Source organism: Manacus candei, unplaced genomic scaffold (genome assembly GCF_025592945.1).
Source record: "Manacus candei isolate 608988 ecotype Guabito, Panama unplaced genomic scaffold, ASM2559294v1 h1tg000088l, whole genome shotgun sequence".
Classification (NCBI taxonomy): Eukaryota; Metazoa; Chordata; class Aves; order Passeriformes; family Pipridae; genus Manacus; species Manacus candei.
Genome location: NW_026138136.1, coordinates 2,631,311 through 2,649,295, shown reverse-complemented (window position 1 = coordinate 2,649,295; position 17,985 = coordinate 2,631,311). Strand labels below are relative to the sequence as shown.

The 17,985-nt window shown below is 42.2% G+C and overlaps 1 protein-coding gene across 1 annotated transcript in view; it reads right to left on the bottom strand.

The window, feature by feature from the left end:
- Window positions 1-12,388: 12,388 nt before the first annotated feature.
- Window positions 12,389-17,985, bottom strand: part of SCGN (secretagogin, EF-hand calcium binding protein) — a 29,382-nt gene continuing 23,785 nt past the window's right edge. The window contains exons 7-11 of the mRNA XM_051812815.1: window positions 17,182-17,237; window positions 15,365-15,410; window positions 15,191-15,250; window positions 14,221-14,289; window positions 12,389-12,984 (exon numbers count right to left, since the gene is read on the bottom strand). Of these exons, the coding sequence (XP_051668775.1) occupies window positions 12,856-12,984; window positions 14,221-14,289; window positions 15,191-15,250; window positions 15,365-15,410; window positions 17,182-17,237 (360 nt within the window). The 3' untranslated portion in view covers window positions 12,389-12,855. The remainder of the gene's footprint in view (window positions 12,985-14,220; window positions 14,290-15,190; window positions 15,251-15,364; window positions 15,411-17,181; window positions 17,238-17,985) is intronic.

Genomic DNA, 17,985 nt, shown 5'->3' with positions numbered 1-17,985 from the left:
TATCAGAAATAGTGTGACCAGCAGGATGAGAGCAGTGATCATCCAACTGTATTCAGCACTGGTGAGGCCGCACCTCAAATCCTGTGTTCAGTTTTGGGCCCCTCAGGACAAGAAAGATATTGAGATGCTGGAGCATATCCAGAGAAGGGCAACAGAGCTGATGAAGGGTCTGGAGCACAGGTCTTATGAGGAGCAGATGAGGGAGCTGTGGTTGTTTATCCTGGGGAAAAGGAGAGTTGGGGGGACTTTATAGCTCTCTGCAATTACCTGAAAGGAGGTTGCAGCCAGGTGGGGGTTGGTCTCTTCTCACAGGTTACAAGCAATAGGACAGGAGAAAATGGCCTCAAGTTGTGCCAAGGGATGTTTAGATTAGATATCAGTACAAATTTCTTCACTGAAAGGATGGTCCGACATTGCAACAATGTGCCCAGGGAAGTGGTTGAGTCACCATCCCTGGAGGTATTTAAAAGATGTGTAGATGTGGCACTTAGGGTTTAGTGGTGGACTTGGCAGTGCTGGGAAAATAGTCAGTCTCGATGATCTTAAAGGTCTATTCCAACATAAATGATGTAATGATTCTATGTCATAAAGTGGAATGCTCTCTCAAAATTTTTTTTCAAGGTTTTTTGCAAACTTCTCTTACACCAGCTCACTTTTGTGAATCATGATATCCAGTGACTGAGGGGCACATGGGATTTGCAAGTGCTTAATACAGAATTTCACCTGAACTGAAAGTTCCAAACACGTTTTGTGATTTATTTTTTTTCTGGCCATGCCCTGGGAATAGTCACTGAACAAGGCTTCAAGAACTTAGAGCAGAGATGTCTTTCCTCAGGTGTATTTATTCCGAAGCTGGCACAACAAGGTTTTCAAGCATAATTTAATAATTACTTGTTACTAATAATTACCACCTGTGCACTAATAATTATGTAGGATAACTTTTACAATTGGTTAGTCCAAAAGGTGCTGTTAGTGCCAGGCACTCTGTTTACTCAGGGACTCTACCCAGCAGCACGGTGGAGCTCCCTGGTCACATGGCTGTCTGAAGCATGCTAGCTAGTCCTGCAGCTGGGGAGAAGCTATGTCAGAGCCTTCATCCCCTGCCAACAGTGAAAATTGGCTGCTGGAGCAGGCTGGACCAGACTCAGTGGCAGCCAGCTATTCCCAGCTTCGCAGTGGCTCCACGGTTCCATAAACCATCAAAATTAAATGCTGGTCTGACTGAGTTGCTTACACCAGAAATGCTAAATTACAGTGTAAAGCAAACCTCCAGAAGACTTGAACTTCTTAGAGGGTAATTTTACTCTGGCATTCTGTGCATGGTTCTCCCAATAAGACATCCCTGTTGGTTTTTGTTTGATTGAAGAGTACATGTAACCTCCAAATAAAATAAATATGCACATGCTTAGACGTACACACAAATTCTGGAATTTAATATTTACATATACACGACCACTATATGTAGCAATGTGTGACTGATACATGTTGCCTCCAGAAATGTGAGGTTGTCTAATTCAAGTTACAACTGAATTTTGGATTCCTGCCTGTGAAGCCCCGTTGCACACAAGAGGTATTACTGGCACTAATGTCTCCTTAGTACAGGGGGCTTCAAGTCTGAGGCAAGTGCTCTCAGCCCAAACTGTACCCGCTGGAAAGTGTTCCTGAGCCAGGCAAGTCTGGCAAACTTGAAGGTTGTGGCTCTGTCCTCATACAAATGTAAGCAGAAGTATTAAATCTTTATTAGCAAAACAGAGTAAATAGGATAGATATGAAACAATGAAAAATTCATTATTTATTTTGATGCCAGGGTAGGAGTAAGGCACATCTCTCATTACTGCTAACCATTAGCCCTTAAGAACCTCTGTCCCGAATTTTCCGCATGTGCTCCTAGACTACAAATTAGGAGATCACCTACAGTGATGCTCAAGTGTCTTCTGTAAAATATTTACTCCAAGTTCAATCAATTATGAGCAACTGGAAGGTATTAACATGAAATTTGTAGCATTAAGCGAACACTCCAGCCCCAGTCCATAAAAGAGCTCAAAGTCTGTGCCACTGAGCTAAGATCTCTGGCCAAACAGGTGAAAAAGTTTTTAACTTGTGTTGTGCCAAACAGCAGCTGTTTGGCAGACTCCATACTGGGGATGCAGTATTAAATCTGCTGCCATGCCCGGTTGCTTCCCCACGACCTGCAACCCCTGCAAATGCCCATGCACCTCCCTTCCCTGTGAGGCAAGGGGCTTTTGGGAGTGCTCTGGAGAAGAGCTTTGTGGAGAGCAAGTGAAAACAATAAACCTTTCTAATTCTTCCCAAGCTTTCTGTTGGTTTAACACTGGCTCCCAGTGTTCGTGTAAGGTGGGACAAGAGCAATGAAAACCTCCTGATTAAAAGCCAATTCTTCACCTGTTGTAATTGTCTGAGCTAGTCTCCTGGCTTTCACTGCTCCTTCATTTCCAATTATGAATAAAACAGGCCCTCCCTGTGTCTGCTCAGTATAGCTGCCATAAAAACAGTTTTATCGTCATTCATCGTCCTTTACAAATAGGAAACAAAGTGCCTATTCCTAAAGGCGAGAAGCACAGAATAAAAAGGAGAGGGTTGAGAAGGGACATTTTGTGTCCTTGAAAATTTGTCTGAAGATGGTATAGAAGGATTCTCTCACCACTAGGAGACTGGCATGTTAGAATGACATGAAGGAAGAGCTTGACTTGGCATAGGCTGGGCCCTGTGAGATTCCACCCTTGTGCTAACTCCGAGTCTGTCTGAGAAACATTCGGCCCTGTGCCATGCGTTGGAGTTGCAAGTGTCAAATTGTACTGTAGTCAAAATCATACAAACATCACCCCTGGATAGAAATCTTCCTAAGCTCCTATTAGCAAACAAGTGCATAGTGCTGGTGAAATAAAGATTAAGACAAGCTCAAGCTGATACTTAAAAGGTGATATCCACTATATCCTTCTTGGAAAGAGCTGCACTCCAATGGATGTAGCTCTAGCTGATAACTCTGCTTTGCTTTATTAGAAGAGAAACTCAGAAAAAAATCGTTGGAAAGTTAGGAAAAGCTCTATGAGCCCCACAGGCCAGAAGTTTAACTGTGATATGTGGTGATTTAAACATACTGCATTTAACTGCAATTGCAGATCATAAAAGGATGCCTGTTCAGCCCAACACAGGTACAGCAATATATTCTAGCCAAGAGAAAATGTCCCAGAGTGTGCCCACCAGTCTGGGTGCTGTGGGTGTATATTCTACAGATGGCATTTTTAGTCCATCTCCCTCTGTATTGCTCTGTGTGTTCACTTTGGCAAAACCTCTAATTTGTGCATGAAATGGCCATTTCCTTGAATGCCATGAGGCACTCGTATCTAATTTTCTAATTTGTAGTTTCATATGCTTGTTTGCACGAGGAGCCATATCTGTGGGCAGGCAGTGGAGCTCAACTGTGCAAGTACAGACTGCTATATATCTGGACTGTGGGATTTTAAAAGCACCAGGAAAACAACAAACCTCACGAAAAGGCTTCAAAAAATAGTGTAACCTTTAAATGGCAATATTACTAAGAGAAAAAATAAAAGGAAGGAAATTGGGAGTCATTTAATTCAAGTAGATTCTCAAATATAATGTAGTTCATTCGAAGTTAATTTCATTTAATGTTAATATTAATTAGCTCACATCTGTTGCAGATATCCACAGAACTGATTTAACCTGTGAACTCCGTCTGTTTTTCCTGGTGGTCCTTTACACTAATTACAAAATCCCACCACACTGTAATGCTACCCATCTAATTGCTCCCTTTGGAAAGGAGCAGGGAGAGGATGAGCTATGCAGAATGGACACTGGTTGCTTGCTTAATGTACAGCTACAAGGCCTATAGATTCTCTGCTGACAAAACAGCTCCAACATAAATGCAGCAGAGCCTACCCAGAGCTATAATTTTCTTAATGTTGGTCCATGCACAATTTTCTGTAAAAATGAAGATGTGAAAATACTTCCAGAAATACTGGCTGAAATTTAAAAGATCTTTGACCACTGGTCTCAGTTCTTTCATTTCTTATACACTTATGACTGGCTGAAGTCTGCTTTTCACACTGGTTTGTGGTAAGTTAATTGTAAGACTGTGAAATAGTCTCTACTGGAAAATTGCACTGAGGACTCATATAAACCAGACTAAGATGATTTTTTGAAGCCAGATTAGATTTTTCAAAGCTGATGTTCTCTGCATTGTGATGACTTTATACGGGTGTAGTATTGCAGTTTAGCAGAGAGTGTTAGCAGAATTGAGACCTGGATGCTCTGAGTACCCTTAACACAACTCTCAAATGAAATGTGCAGCAAATTTAAACTAACCAACCACTATTTTCCCTCTCTTTCAAAGAGCTCCTTTTGCTGTAATAAGACTTCACAAAAACGCACTTACACATGCCTGATGATTTAGTGACTGGGCCTAAAGGTCTCAAATAGGACCATTAAACTACACATGAACAAATATATGAATCATTTACATCCATGATGGGCTTTGTTATCTCTGCATCCAAGTGCTGCATTTTATAGTGCACTCATTTTTCAAAGGAAGGTGCCTATGGCAGACTTACATGGCTCTTAAAGGGAAGGCTTTGACATTTAAAAGATTTCCATTTCTTCCTAGACTGAAGTATAAGCCTGACAGACTCATGGGCTAAATTAATTCCTTAAGCCTTTTGCCCAGTGATAAAACTTATCTGAAGCAGAAAATGGAAATGTACAGTGTGCTTTACAAAGCTGATCAAAGGCCCCTGAGAAAGTGCTGAAGCAATAAGAATGAATGATCTGCTCCCATGGGTAGGAAAAGTGGATGTTTTAATTGCATCAATTATTCACCACCAATTATTTGTGAGAAGTCTTTTATGTCTGGGTGATTGAGAGGCCTATCTCAAGTTAAAATCAGCTGAGTTTCCTATTATTTTTCCATGGACACTGAGTTAGCTGTAGGGATATTTCAAATCAGAGATGGAGGAGCCTGCCGAAGTTTGGAGCTGGGAGGTACTATGTGGCTTCTTCCCCACTGAAACTCAAAAGGAATTAACAGTGTGGTAGGAAACGGATCTTTACTGAGACAGTCTTTAAAAAAGGAAAAACAGACAATCTCCCAAAGAACACAATGTATTGTACAACCATGTACTATATTTTAATGTACTAGTATGTTATTATCCAGCAGAAGATAACACACAGAGAGGATGCTAACACAAGCCATTTCTTTTTGTTATTCTTGTAGTAAGGTGCAAAACATCTTTGTCACTGACTCATTCTTCAGTCTTTTCACATCTATTTCTACCTACTCATGATGTCATTTTAGGGACCTGTGTTTTTGTCAAACCATTCATTGCTGCTGAGGAAAAGCTGTGCCCATCTGGTTAACAGGAAGGGAGCTCATCTCTCCTCAGTGCTTCTCCACTCTGTGGGGATCCTTGTTTGTCTCACCTTGCACAAGCTTCCAGGTGTAGCACCTGTGCTGCTGGATGGCTTTAAACAGCTCAGGAAGGAAGTTTATAGTCCAGGCCATTGCATTTGTTGTGTCCCTCACAGATTTGAGGTTGAATTTCTCAGTTAGCATTAATGTACTTACATGTGTTGACATAAGGACAGAATTTGACCTGGGAAATGTCCAGCTGTGCCACTTGAATGGATGAATGCGGGTGTCGATCAATCGGCCAGCTTGCTGATGCCGTCGGCCATAGATGATCCTGAGATATTTATTATGTGACACCTGGGAACAGTCCCTGCTTGATGGCTGCTGTGCCTGGCAGGGACTATCTGCAGCATTTCATATGGAGCTTACCTTTCCCATACCTTGGGAAACAGCTTGCACAGACCCAGTATCTCTAGAAAAGGCCAGATGTTCTTTTCCCCAGCTGTTTCCTGAACCTACTTATATATTCTGCAATGCAGCTGTCGGCCTGCAGTGGTTCCATGAGCAGCAGTTATCACACATAACCTGTGCCTGAATTTTCCGTTCTTTAGATGTAAAAAGAAAACCTTGCTGAAAAAATTATTAGATGGAGATGGTTAAACAAATTCTAAAATTAGTTTCTAAATGCCATTCTGCCATTGTATCAATCACTTAAGGTCCTTGTAATAGTCCATGTTTATTAGCATTTTATGCCTTATGATAAAAACAGAAGTACCCATTGATTTGCTTAGGATCTCCTACATAGCCCAAACCCAAGAAGATCACTCTCAGCTTAATGACCAAAAATATCCCAGACTCATGCCCATGCTTCTGTGCTCATTTACTCCTCAGGAAGGCAGAAACAGTTGCCTTTGATGATCTCATTAATTAGGTCTTAGGCAAATAAGCTATTGTGGCACCTTGGCAAGGCCTGCATGTCATCTGAGCCATCGCATATGTGCTCTCTGCTTGCAGGAAGAACTGGAAAACAAATGGATTGGCCTGAATTTCCTGTGCCTTCATGGGTTTCCCAGTGATCTGATTAGCATGTCTGAAAAGACACTGCTCTTCCCCTGGTCCACAACAACCTTGATCCAGCTCTCAGCTGAGGCAGGGCTCATCTAAAAACCACAGGTTCTATGTTTGTCTAGGCTCTGCCATCCAGCTCTTTCCTGCATTCTCATCTAAACTCAAGATTTCTCCAGACACATCCTTGACCCTGGCACAGAAAACCCTGGCAGTCTGCTGGCTCCTAGGTTGTATGTGCTGAGAAATGAACCCCTTTCCTAAGTATTAGCAATGATAAATAAAAACTGTTTGGTCACACTGTCAATGTTAGAAACACGTTAGCCAAAGTGCCAGATGATAGCAATTTGTTCAAAAAGCCACCCAAACAGGATTGCTGAGTGCATGTCTTCTCCATCTTCCTCTCTATGAGACATTGGGAGTGATATCTTACATGAGACTTGGCACAGAATCAAAAAATGAGAACATGTTCTCCTTAGCTCTATCAGCTGGAAGAAGCCCCTTGACAACTGTGTTACAGCCTTTTATTCATGGAAAGCAGACACAGTCCTAATAACAGCCTCCCCCAGAGCTAGAGGTGTTTGGCTCGGGTGTCAACCCAAGCAAGTCTTCAAGCTGCCACTTTCTCTCACTGGCATTACTTATTTTATGAACCTCCGGCTTTAAAAGCTTTAAAATATATCCGGAAGGGGAGCCACAGCTACTTTTCCTGCCATACTGAGCTATCTTGTTCCATTGGAACCAGGGGGATTTTGCTGGCTTGCAGCAGCCTGTGGGCAGAGGATTCAGCCTTGTGGCTGCCTCATGCAGCTTCTGTCATTAAAGCCATCTCCCACTTCACAGAGAAATGCAAGGACGGTGATTTCTTCAGGCCACATCAGTAGTGGCACATTTCTCTCTTATCATTCTCTTGTTGAATGCTTTACAAAACAGAACCACGGAGAGTTGGTACAAACGTTACTGTGCAGGTATGAGGGCTGCAGCCAGATAGAAAATTATTTTAGGACTTAAATTCCCTGTATTTCTCCTCAAAATCCTTCCCTGGGTTTTGAATCCAGGGTCTGGTGTAGGAGGACCTCAAAGGGATGACCAGGTTCGCCATAAAGTGCAGCACATCCAGTTCCTCACACTGCACATGGGCACCTGAACCTTGAGCTCCTTTTATTTGAGAATGTGATGGGTATTATTGTTAATATATCCCTTGAAGGTACACTTCAAAACCAAAATGACTAATTTTCAATGTGCGGCTATGTGCTCTCATGATCCACAACAGAAAACTCTCCCTGGTGAGACTGAGCAGGTTGAAATCATTTCAGATTCACAGCCACGATGCTAGGGAGAGCAGGGACCCAAAACCACACCTTTCAGACTGGGGCACATGCCCATTCTCCAGCCATGTTGCCTGGTAATACTAGCTCTTGTAGGCTGTGGTGCCTCCATCAAATCCACTAAAATTAATTTTTTCCTGAAACAGCTCATCTAAAGAGAGGCCAGATGATGTCAGAGATGCAGCATGAACATTTTTCTGTGCTGTACGTGTCATTGTACCAAACATTTTTTCTGAGCAGAGACATCCTCTCTGGTTCTCTCATCACCTGTCCAAGGTGCCCAGCACAACTGTAGGGTGTTTTTTTATGGACTACAGCAACTTTGATGGAACAAACCCAAGCGAAAGAGTAATGCCTGAAGCCATTGTAAAGGCTAAGCACATGGCAGGCAGGCAGCAGGGTGCTTTGCCATGGGATGAGCTTGTGAAAATCAGTGATTGCCAGCTAAGCAGGAGAGGGCAGGGAAACGGTTTTACCTCTGGGACCCGATTGGAGCTCCCTGTCAAGATGTCTCTTGGCATGAGGCAAATGATTCCCTTATTTTCTCTCATGGTGGTTGTAACTGGCACTCTTCTATCCCCCTTCTCCCATGTGAAAATGTTACTTAAAATGAGGCTCAGTTCTCCCTGGAATTACTGAAAATACAGGTGCCAGAAAATGAGAGCTTTTCCTTAGCAATCAGTGTAGCCTTCATACAAAAATGTCTTTTATAGCTACTTTACCCCATATAATTACTCAGCAAAGCCCCCTTTAACATCTTGCTACATAATGGCAACTTTCTATTTCAAATCAGATAAATATAAGAGTTACCCAGCCATTTCAAGAGATAATAGCTGTAATTAAGGTGTTTCTAGTGATGGGGTCCTATTATAATGTGGCAGATGATTCTCTGTTAGTCTTGTTGGCTGCATTAGTCACAATTGTTTTCATTAATATTGACACTATTCTCTTACCATACAAATAAAAAAAGAGATTAATCAAAATACTGTGCTGGTTTCCTATACTCTGAATGCTTCCTTTGGAACTGATGCTCAATTCTTAGCTTCCAGTTGGAATAAAAAGCATTTTTTGTAAGATGTGCAGGCAGCTTCACCCGTGTTATTTAAAGCAATATTGTGAGAAAAAAGGCAGATAATTATTTTACTAAAAATCTGAAAGTAAAGCACTGATGAAACTTAAATGTTGCCATTTCTGATCATCTCATCTGGTTCCAGTCTGTGTGTAAGTGATGTGAGATTGCTGAAATGTGTTCAGACTGGGGAATGAGGTGAGCATGTATATGTGGATTCATTGTCTTGGGGAAAAAATTGCACAGACCAAGGGACAACTGGCATGTAAGCAATTTGGAATTGTAAGGTTGACTCAGGAAAATGGGGGCCTCCAGTGGCAGAGCCCTCGGTGATGCTTTGGGATAAGCAAAGTGTGTTAGTTTCAAAATGATGGGAGAAAAGATTGTCTCTATACCACCATTTCCAGCAAAGACAATGAAGTTAAAACAAGGGATGGTTATCAGTTCTACACATTCTGAAGATGTCAGAGTCCGCTTCTCCTGAACGAGGTTGTCACGGCAAGTCAACCAGAAAAAAATTGTATCAAGTACCAAAACTGAGAAGAGCCAAGACAAGCAGGGAGTATGATAGAAGTGCAAGGCATGCTCTCATACAACACACAGTGAAAAGGAAAGCAAAGAAACACCTTTTCTCTGAGGAAATTCACACATTGATTTCCAAATCTAGCAGTTTGCCAGTTAAACAAGCAAAGGAAGAAAGCCAACCATAAAAAGGCACTTTTGGGAGCACTGCACATATTGACCACTGCGCCTGTGGTTGCTACATGTGCATTAGGTTGCTACATGTTTCATACACTTATGAAACATGACTTGTCAGTTAAAAATTGATTTCAGTAGATTTGCATACTATGAAGAAATAGAAAGCTGTGAATCCTTTAATCTCAATTTTCTAAAGAAAAACCAAGGCAAGGGAAAATACCAATACCAAGGGAAAATTATCTTTGTAAACATTTTCATTCACTTTCTGCTTTCAAATTCTAGTTACCAAGATGCAGCCTCCTAAATAAAGTGTTATCTGCAGAAATTGTTGTTTTCACATATTTAACATAGAACAGGTATTTTTGTGTAACCATTCAAATGTTGAAATATTATCTCGTGTTTCAGTACATAAAAGTACCCTTCAAATTTGCAAAATGGATAGTAGTTGTATTTTATCAAAGATTTATTGCCTAGCTATATATCTACAGCAGCTTAAAAGGTTGAAATCACCAGAGTCTGAGACTGAAGGGCCTTATAGATAATTTATTATTGAAGTGAAAATAATAATTAAAACAAAACAAAAGCTCTGCAAGTAAGGAACACATTTTCTCTGCAAGAAGTCTCAAAATGCCTGTCTCCTGCCTTAATGTTGACTTTAAGATTCTATAGGGTTATAAGACCATGTCTCTCTGGTAATTACCTTGCTGACCTTTGCAACATAGGCTCAAATCCCACTGCGTCTGACATTTTGTTTTGTTTAGAGGGGATCTCCAGCTCACTGAGGCTGTTGTCCCACTGGCTTTCACTTTTGGTTCCTGCAAACAAGACAGTGTGTACGTCTGTTTTCCTGCTCTTTGCTTTCTGCTCTGCACAGAGAAAAACAACTCTCATGGGAATGGAAAACTAACAAAAAAAAAAAAAGATCATAAACAACCAAATCTCTGAGTTTTCTATATAATATTTGAATCCATGATCCCCAATTACTTTTTGCTAGTGTTTTGTAAAATGCTCTTCTAAACTCATTTACTGGAGGCCGTGCACTCACTTATGCAAAGTTAATAAAACTTGTTGTGTGAAGGCTTTGGCAAAAATCAGTATTTAAAAAAAATAAATCCCAGATATGTACAAAAGAATCATACATTGTGACACCGACATATCAAATTCATTATTGCTCAGTGTCTGTTGGCTGTAGAGGATGTAAAAAGCATAAGGTTTCAATAAAGAGGAAGTGTTGTGTAAGTCTTGAAATGAGAGCTCTGGTTGTATACAGTCTCTAAAAATAATTTTCCCTTTAGACTAAAAGTTGCTGTATATTTGCTGAGGCAGGACAGGATATGCATGAACTTATACTTTAATAAATAAGAAAAAGTTCTCCTGATATGAGTAAGATTAAACAGAGGTGAAACAGAATAGACCTGCCATCACTGAGAAATAGAAATAGTAAAAAGATCCTACATCTATCTGTGGAAACATATTGTAGGAGATGGTAGAGAAATTGCTCCCATGTCCAAAGTAATAATAACTGTAGTTTAAGAAAATAATAATAATAACAATGAGAATTATATAAAGACAGAAGAAAGAGAAACAAAAGAATATACTTAAAGGCATAACTATTTATGCTGATCAGTATGTTCTGTTTGAGATACAATAAAACAATGATTGGTGTTGTACCCTGCTAAGTTTGTTACAAGTTGTTCAAAGATGATGATAAAGCACGTGTGGTAAACAGCAGTGCATGGGATTTATCTGCTGGCTTCTTATCCATGGTCCTGCACTCCTGACCACAGCTCTTCCCTTAGAGGGACGTGAGCAGTAAAACTGCATCCCTGCTGGCTTAGGGAGGTGCTGCTAAGGCTTTATTCCTTGTTTATCTTTTTTTGAACCATTGTAAAGCTCTGTTATTATGTTTGTGATTTGTGTTGCTGCCAGGGTGATAAAGAGCAGTTTCAGAGTTTAGAGCCCTAGTTCCGTGCTGGGGCTAAACACTCACTTAGCACTTGTTCAGTCTGTGAGCTTATCATCAATGAAAATAGAAAATGAGCAGATGCTTTAAGCTATGTTCCTAAGGGGTATATGTAATCAGTGTTTGCATCTCTATTCGTGTGGACTGAAGGTAAATTCTGATTAATTTTTATAGGACTGAGTATAAAGGCAGTGAGTGTTTCATGGTGCTGCCTTGTGTAGACATAACTAGAAAGACCCTTGTGTCAAGTCTGTGACTGTCATCTGTAGAAAACAGAAATGGTGAAAGGAGAGGGAGTTTTGCCAACAACCCTTTCTCATCAACTTTCTCTTAGGAAATTAAGAATGACAGTGTAGGTGTGGCATTTTCTGAATATTCACCCAAAGGCTTCAGAAAAGAGAAATATGTGGCTTAAATTATACTGTTGCCATCAGACTCCAGGATTACACCCCTGGCCCAGGAGTGATGGGAAGCTTTAAGTTTAATAAAGGTTACAAGTATCTGCTAACTTTTACAGATTTAAAAACCCCAAGCATGTGTAGGACCTTAGCTCTTGTTAGGCTTCTGCCTTTCCAGTTTTCCAGTTTATAGAAACCTTGTATGTTATTTCAGTTTGGGTAAGAAGAAAAGTGTCCTCCACAGGTGATGTTACTCAGTGGCTTCATCCTGAAGGTGACATTATTTCCTAGTGTGTGTGGCTTCCCCATGGGAAGGATCTACCATGTTTCATTGCTTGATGGATTTAAACACCACAGTTTACAAGCATCCCAAAACATCTTGCCATTTGATGCATTTTACACAAAAGGCTACTATGTAGTCTGCCAGCCTGCAGCAGATGGCTTTCTGTACATAACACATAAACTTCGGTCTTACTGAACTTCTGTAATTGCCATTTTATTTCTGCACAAATACACTGTCATCCATCCAATATTTTAAATGCACAAAGCACAAGGCTCACCCAAGTAATAATTTCACATGTATAAGGTGACCAACAGAAACATCAATTAGCTGCACTCTGAGAGCACTGATGGGACATTTTGGAGGAGATGCTAGGGAACGGGCAGGGCAGCATTTCATGAGGGCAGAAGAAGAAGAGCAACCTCTTTTCTGAGCAGCTGGTCTGTTGGTGGGCAGAGACATTGCTAAGGGGACCCACAAGTGGCAGCACTGAGTGAACACCACAAAGGAATTGGTGGAGTGAGGAGGCCTCTGTGCAAATCCCACTCTCCAGCCCAGCAGCACGATGCCATGGCTCCCCACCGCTCACACAGCAGCACAGACACACTTCTACAAGGAGCAGCAGGCAAATCTCACAAAGGAAACACAACCACGAGCACTTTCTCAGCTATGGGTTAATTTTCAGCCCAAGACACAAAGCTAGTTCAGATTTCTGAATTTTCCCATCCTTGTTCACGTCACAGTGGTTGAGCAGGATCTGGCGGAACTTGTCCAGGTCCACCCCGCTAATGCTGGGCTGCAGGCAAAAGAGAAAAACAGTGCTGAGAGAGAAAATGGCTCTGGATTCTCCCAGCTTTGTAAAGCAGCAGGCCATACAGCAACTGGGAAACCCATCCAAGGAGGACTGACCAAAAGGCCCCACATAAGCTCGTATGTAGTGGGGAGGCAAACAGAAGATCGGGAAAGGGCACCCTGCAGAAGCACAGGGGGTGCGGGACTGTGAATAACTAGACAGAAATGGCACCTTGACTTTTGTGCTTAGTGAAGGCCATCAGTATCTGATCTATATCAAAGAAAAGTCTGCAAAAAGGTGTGCAATGCAGATCGCTGCACTACCAGTCCTCTGCTTTCATCTGGTTTCCTCTCTCAATCCTGCTGTGCAAGGAGTGATGTAGCATTTCTGTCAGCAGACTCCTATTTTACAGGCTACTCAGCAGTGTAAAAATACCTTTTGTGGATCAAACTGTTGCTGAAGACACATTTTACAGGCTACACTGTCTCTCTATGGTAATGCTGTACTGCTTGCTCTGCTTCCTGCTTCCTTGGGAGAGGCTCAAATTCACATGCACAGCTTGTGGCATCTAAGGACAATGCTGAAGAAGGCCCTTAGGGAAAGTACAAACTTCCCTCCTTTACACACACACACAGAGAACAAATCCAACCTCCTACCCATTCCTATACCCTTCCCTGCACACTACATGGCCATAACATACACCTGCAGCCATCACCACTCAGTTGCCATTCTCTCATCTCTGCTGAACAGACATGGGAGCGCTGATATCCCTGTGCCAGGTCACATTGTGTGGAAATGCAACAGCTCAGGCTCAGAGGAAGCCAAAACTAGACTCTATTTGTGTCAAAATCTCTATCTTGGTCTGCATCTGGAAACTCAAGATAATCCAATGCAGACAGACTCTGCTGTCCATCAGAAGTTGAAGTGACACACTGGGTACAGTATTGTCAATTAGAGATAGACCCTAAATAATTTTCAAATGTAACCCTGAGATAACCTAGTGAACCATGAGGTCATTCTGGTGAGAACCACATCCTCAGGGAAAACAGAAGAAAGAAATTCTGATGATTGATCTATGCCAACAGTTTGTGCTGAGACGGTGACATTCCCTGCTGCTGCTGATCAGAGTGAAATTTGACTCTATGTTCTTACTAGTCTCTCTATGTACATAATGTTTCCAAAACAAGCCCTGGTCTTTCAGAAATACAGGGTATTATTCAAACAGAGCCATGAAGATACCTTGACCAGTTCCATCATGTCTTTGACAAACCCATCCACTTCTGGGCCTTCAAGTGCTCCCGTTTTACTCTGAAAGATGGAATAAACATCAAAACTCCCCAGTAAGTCAAAAACACTACAATATTTACCAGCCAGTACATTCAACCCGTCACCAAGCTTTATAAAGCATCATAAAGCTCACAGAACCATAGAAAGGTTTGGATTGGAAGGGACCTTTAAGATCATCTGGTTCCAACCACCCCACCATGAGCATGAGTACCTTCCACTATACCAGGCTGGGTTGCTCAGACCTCCATCCAACCTGGCCTTGAATACTTACAGGCACGAGAAATCCACAGTTTCTCTGGGCAAACTGTTCCAGTGCCTCACTACACTCACAGTAAAGAATTTCTTCCTAATATCTAGGATCCCTTCCTTTTTTCCCAAACAATCTCTTCCCCTCACATGGAAGCAACATCTCCCACCATTTTGTGAGGCTTGCTGGTCACCACCCTGAGGGAATTGTGTGACTGCCAGAAGTGGCACTGAATTGTTGATGTCTAACAGGTAGTTAAATGGTAATGTCTGTCATGGGCCAGATTCCCTAAATAATCATTATTTCAATATTGGAAGGAGTTTTGTTTTTTGGGGTGGTGGTGATGCAGGTCCCAACTGTCAAAGACTGTGAGCGCTAAAGCCACCACCTTCTCTGCATCTCCTTCAGGGATACTGCTAATGCAGCAGCAACGGCCATGGCAATGCAGGAAGTCAAAATTGGTCCTTGCCACAGGTTCTCTGAGCATCACATCCATCTGTCCCTACTTTACCCCTCCCAGTCTGGTATCTGGGCTCATGGACCATGGGCTCAGGCACAGCTGCTGCTCCTGAGTGACCCCAACAATACTCAGCAGAAAGAAGAAATCTGGGCAGCATATGCTAAATCTGTGTCATTTGCAAATTGCAAGGGATTGAATGGCCTCATGGGACTCACAACGTCATAGTGTGCAAAGATCTTCTCAAAATCTCTTCTCCTTTCTTCTGTGCTGCAAGCCTGCATGTAGAGAGGACAAGCAAATGAAAAATTTAAGAAAAAAAAATCATTTGAGCCCAGATTATCTTAGCTGAGAGAAACAGGATCAATGTATCAAAAAACAGTGCTACTTACATCCATTTTAAATTGTAGAAGGAAATTTTCCTGGAGCGCCAGAATCCTGAATGGAGAGATTTAAATCATAATCTTTCCACTTTATCATCTGCATACAAACTCTTCTGAACTCTCCTTGCTCATAAAGCAAAGGGATGTTAGATTAAAGGCCTATAAAAGAGAAAATTGCCGCAGAGGGCTGATGTGGGAACATGAGCCCTCCTCCCTGTATGATGGGGCACGGCAGGTGCCCTTTGGCTCGCCACAAATGTGCTTCGTAGCACCATTGCTCCTCACAGAGCAATTCTGGTGGTCCAGCACAATGGAGGTTGTCAGACTCTGACTCAAGAGCTGCCAGACAACCATTCCTCATAACTGGATTGCTGTGCTGCATTAAAGGAAAGAGTCATTTATTGTTCTCTATTGGAGGCAGAATTGGTGGTTGTAAAAGTAAAGGGCAAAGTATTACTGGCCTGTGCACCAAGACTGGCTGAATTCCTCTCCTTTTGTCTCCTAAAGCTCATCAAGCACTGATAAATCATTTTCTCTCTCCAACTCCTCTGCTAATCCTGAGGTTTTTAGAGCCCATGACACAGGGACACTGAGCTGTGTCCACACATGGAGGGATTCGGAGTGTGAGGAATGTGCTCAGACTGCAAGGGAGCCTCAGATGGCCTGGTTCCTGGTAGGGAACTGTATTTAAGAGAAAATTGCAACAGTAACTCCCTTTATTCTCCATTCTGCCTCTAATTCTTTTCATATATATCATAGTCAAAGGGAACTGCTGTATGCACTGCAGTTATTCATGCTCACATTTGTCATGATCCGAAGCAGAGAGTAACAGTGGCAAATCAGCACTTCTGTCCTCTCACCCCTAAAATGGTGTTTTAAGATTGTATCTGCATGTTTAAAGTCCTATCTAATCAATGCACATACATTTACAGAGAAAGGCATTCTCTCTGTCCGTAGGCAATGAAAATCATCTAAAAGCCTCGGGAGACCTTATCGCTCTCTACTGCTACCTGAAAGGAGGCTGGAGCGAGATGGGGGTTGGGTCTCTTTTCCTAGGCAACCAGCAGTAGGACAAGAGGGCACAGTCTTAAGCTGTGACAGGGGAGGTTTAGGTTAAACATTAGAAAGAAATTCTTTACAGAGAGTGATCAGACATGGGAATGGGCTGCCCAGGGTGATGGAGTCACTGTCCCTGGAGGTATTTAAGAAGAGACTGGATGTGGCACTTAGTGCCATGGTCTAGTTGACAGGATGGTGTTGGGTCATGGGTTGGAATCAGTGATCTCCGGGGTCTTTTCCAACCTGGTTGGAATCACAGATTCTGGGATTCTGTGAGGTATCGAGAACAGAAAAGAGACAGAGGTCCATGACTGAGTCCCCAGCTTCCTTCACAAGCATCTTCACCTTGGCCCTTCAAATTCTTTCTTACTGCCACTGCCAAACACCTTTGTGGTGGCACTTTTGTTATTCAAAAAAGTAGGCAAAAAATGTGATGATATAAAATAAATGCACGTCTACTACCCTGCTGAAAGGATTGCCATCAATTTTTTTGAGTAACAATGTCATTGGTTGCTTTGTCACCTCCTGGGAAGCATCACAGAGGTAGCATGGGTCATGAATGTTGGTGTTGTACATTGCTAGCATTGCTCCTGTCACTAGCTCTAGCTCCTCAGACTATTGCAATAGGGATAACGTTCTGGAGAGGTAGGATCAGAGCTGATGTAATTTGAAAGGAGGTAAAATTCAAATTCTCGTCCCCAGAGGGAGATCATCACCTTGCCTGGATCTGTCATTGGGAGCTGAAAAACCCCATCAACAAATCCTACCTTGCCAGGTCATTCAGGTCCAGCCGCCCATCTTTATTTTTGTCAAAGATTTTCATCTATAAATCAAGAAGACGGAGATAAAATAGATAAGCCATGAGGAGAACACGCACACAAAAAAGACAATATACATTTTGCTCTGCCCTGTGCCCTCACCTCTGCTTGCTTGGGGTGCTTGCCCAAATCCCAGGCAGCATGGCATCCTACGCTACCACCGAGTGCAAGGGTGGCACGAGAGCATAGCAAAATCCTCCAGTTTTCTGACAGCAACAACCCAAAGCAATCAAAGACCCATACCGCTCCCTTCCCACCTTACATGGGGATAAAGGCAGGTCTGCAGCAAACGCCTTAAGAAACTAAATACTGCCCTTGCCAAGACCCCTGAAAAAAGTGCTGAAAAAAGGGGAAAACTTCTGAATGCTTCCAGCCTGACTCCATCCTTATCTTTCACTGTTGCTGTGGCTACTGAGTGGCTGAAGAGCAAATGTTACCTTCTGATTGACACTCAGGTCAGGATTTTACAAGACTAAAGCAGTGCGATTTGCTTGGCTCAGCCTGCTGTTGGAAAGCTCTAAGACTGGGAAGAAGGTTCAGGCTGCCAGCATCAAGAGGTTAATCTGTGTGAATTGAAAACTTATCCTTTCCTTAAGATTACTTTTTCCTTCATACCATCATTTTGATGAGTCATGACCAAAAAATATTTATTTATTTTTTATATTTGGTTCTGCATTTCTCTTCAAGGCACAAAATCGAGTCTGTTACAAGGAAAGGGGGAGGGGGTGTTTAATGAGTTACAAACCTGAATAA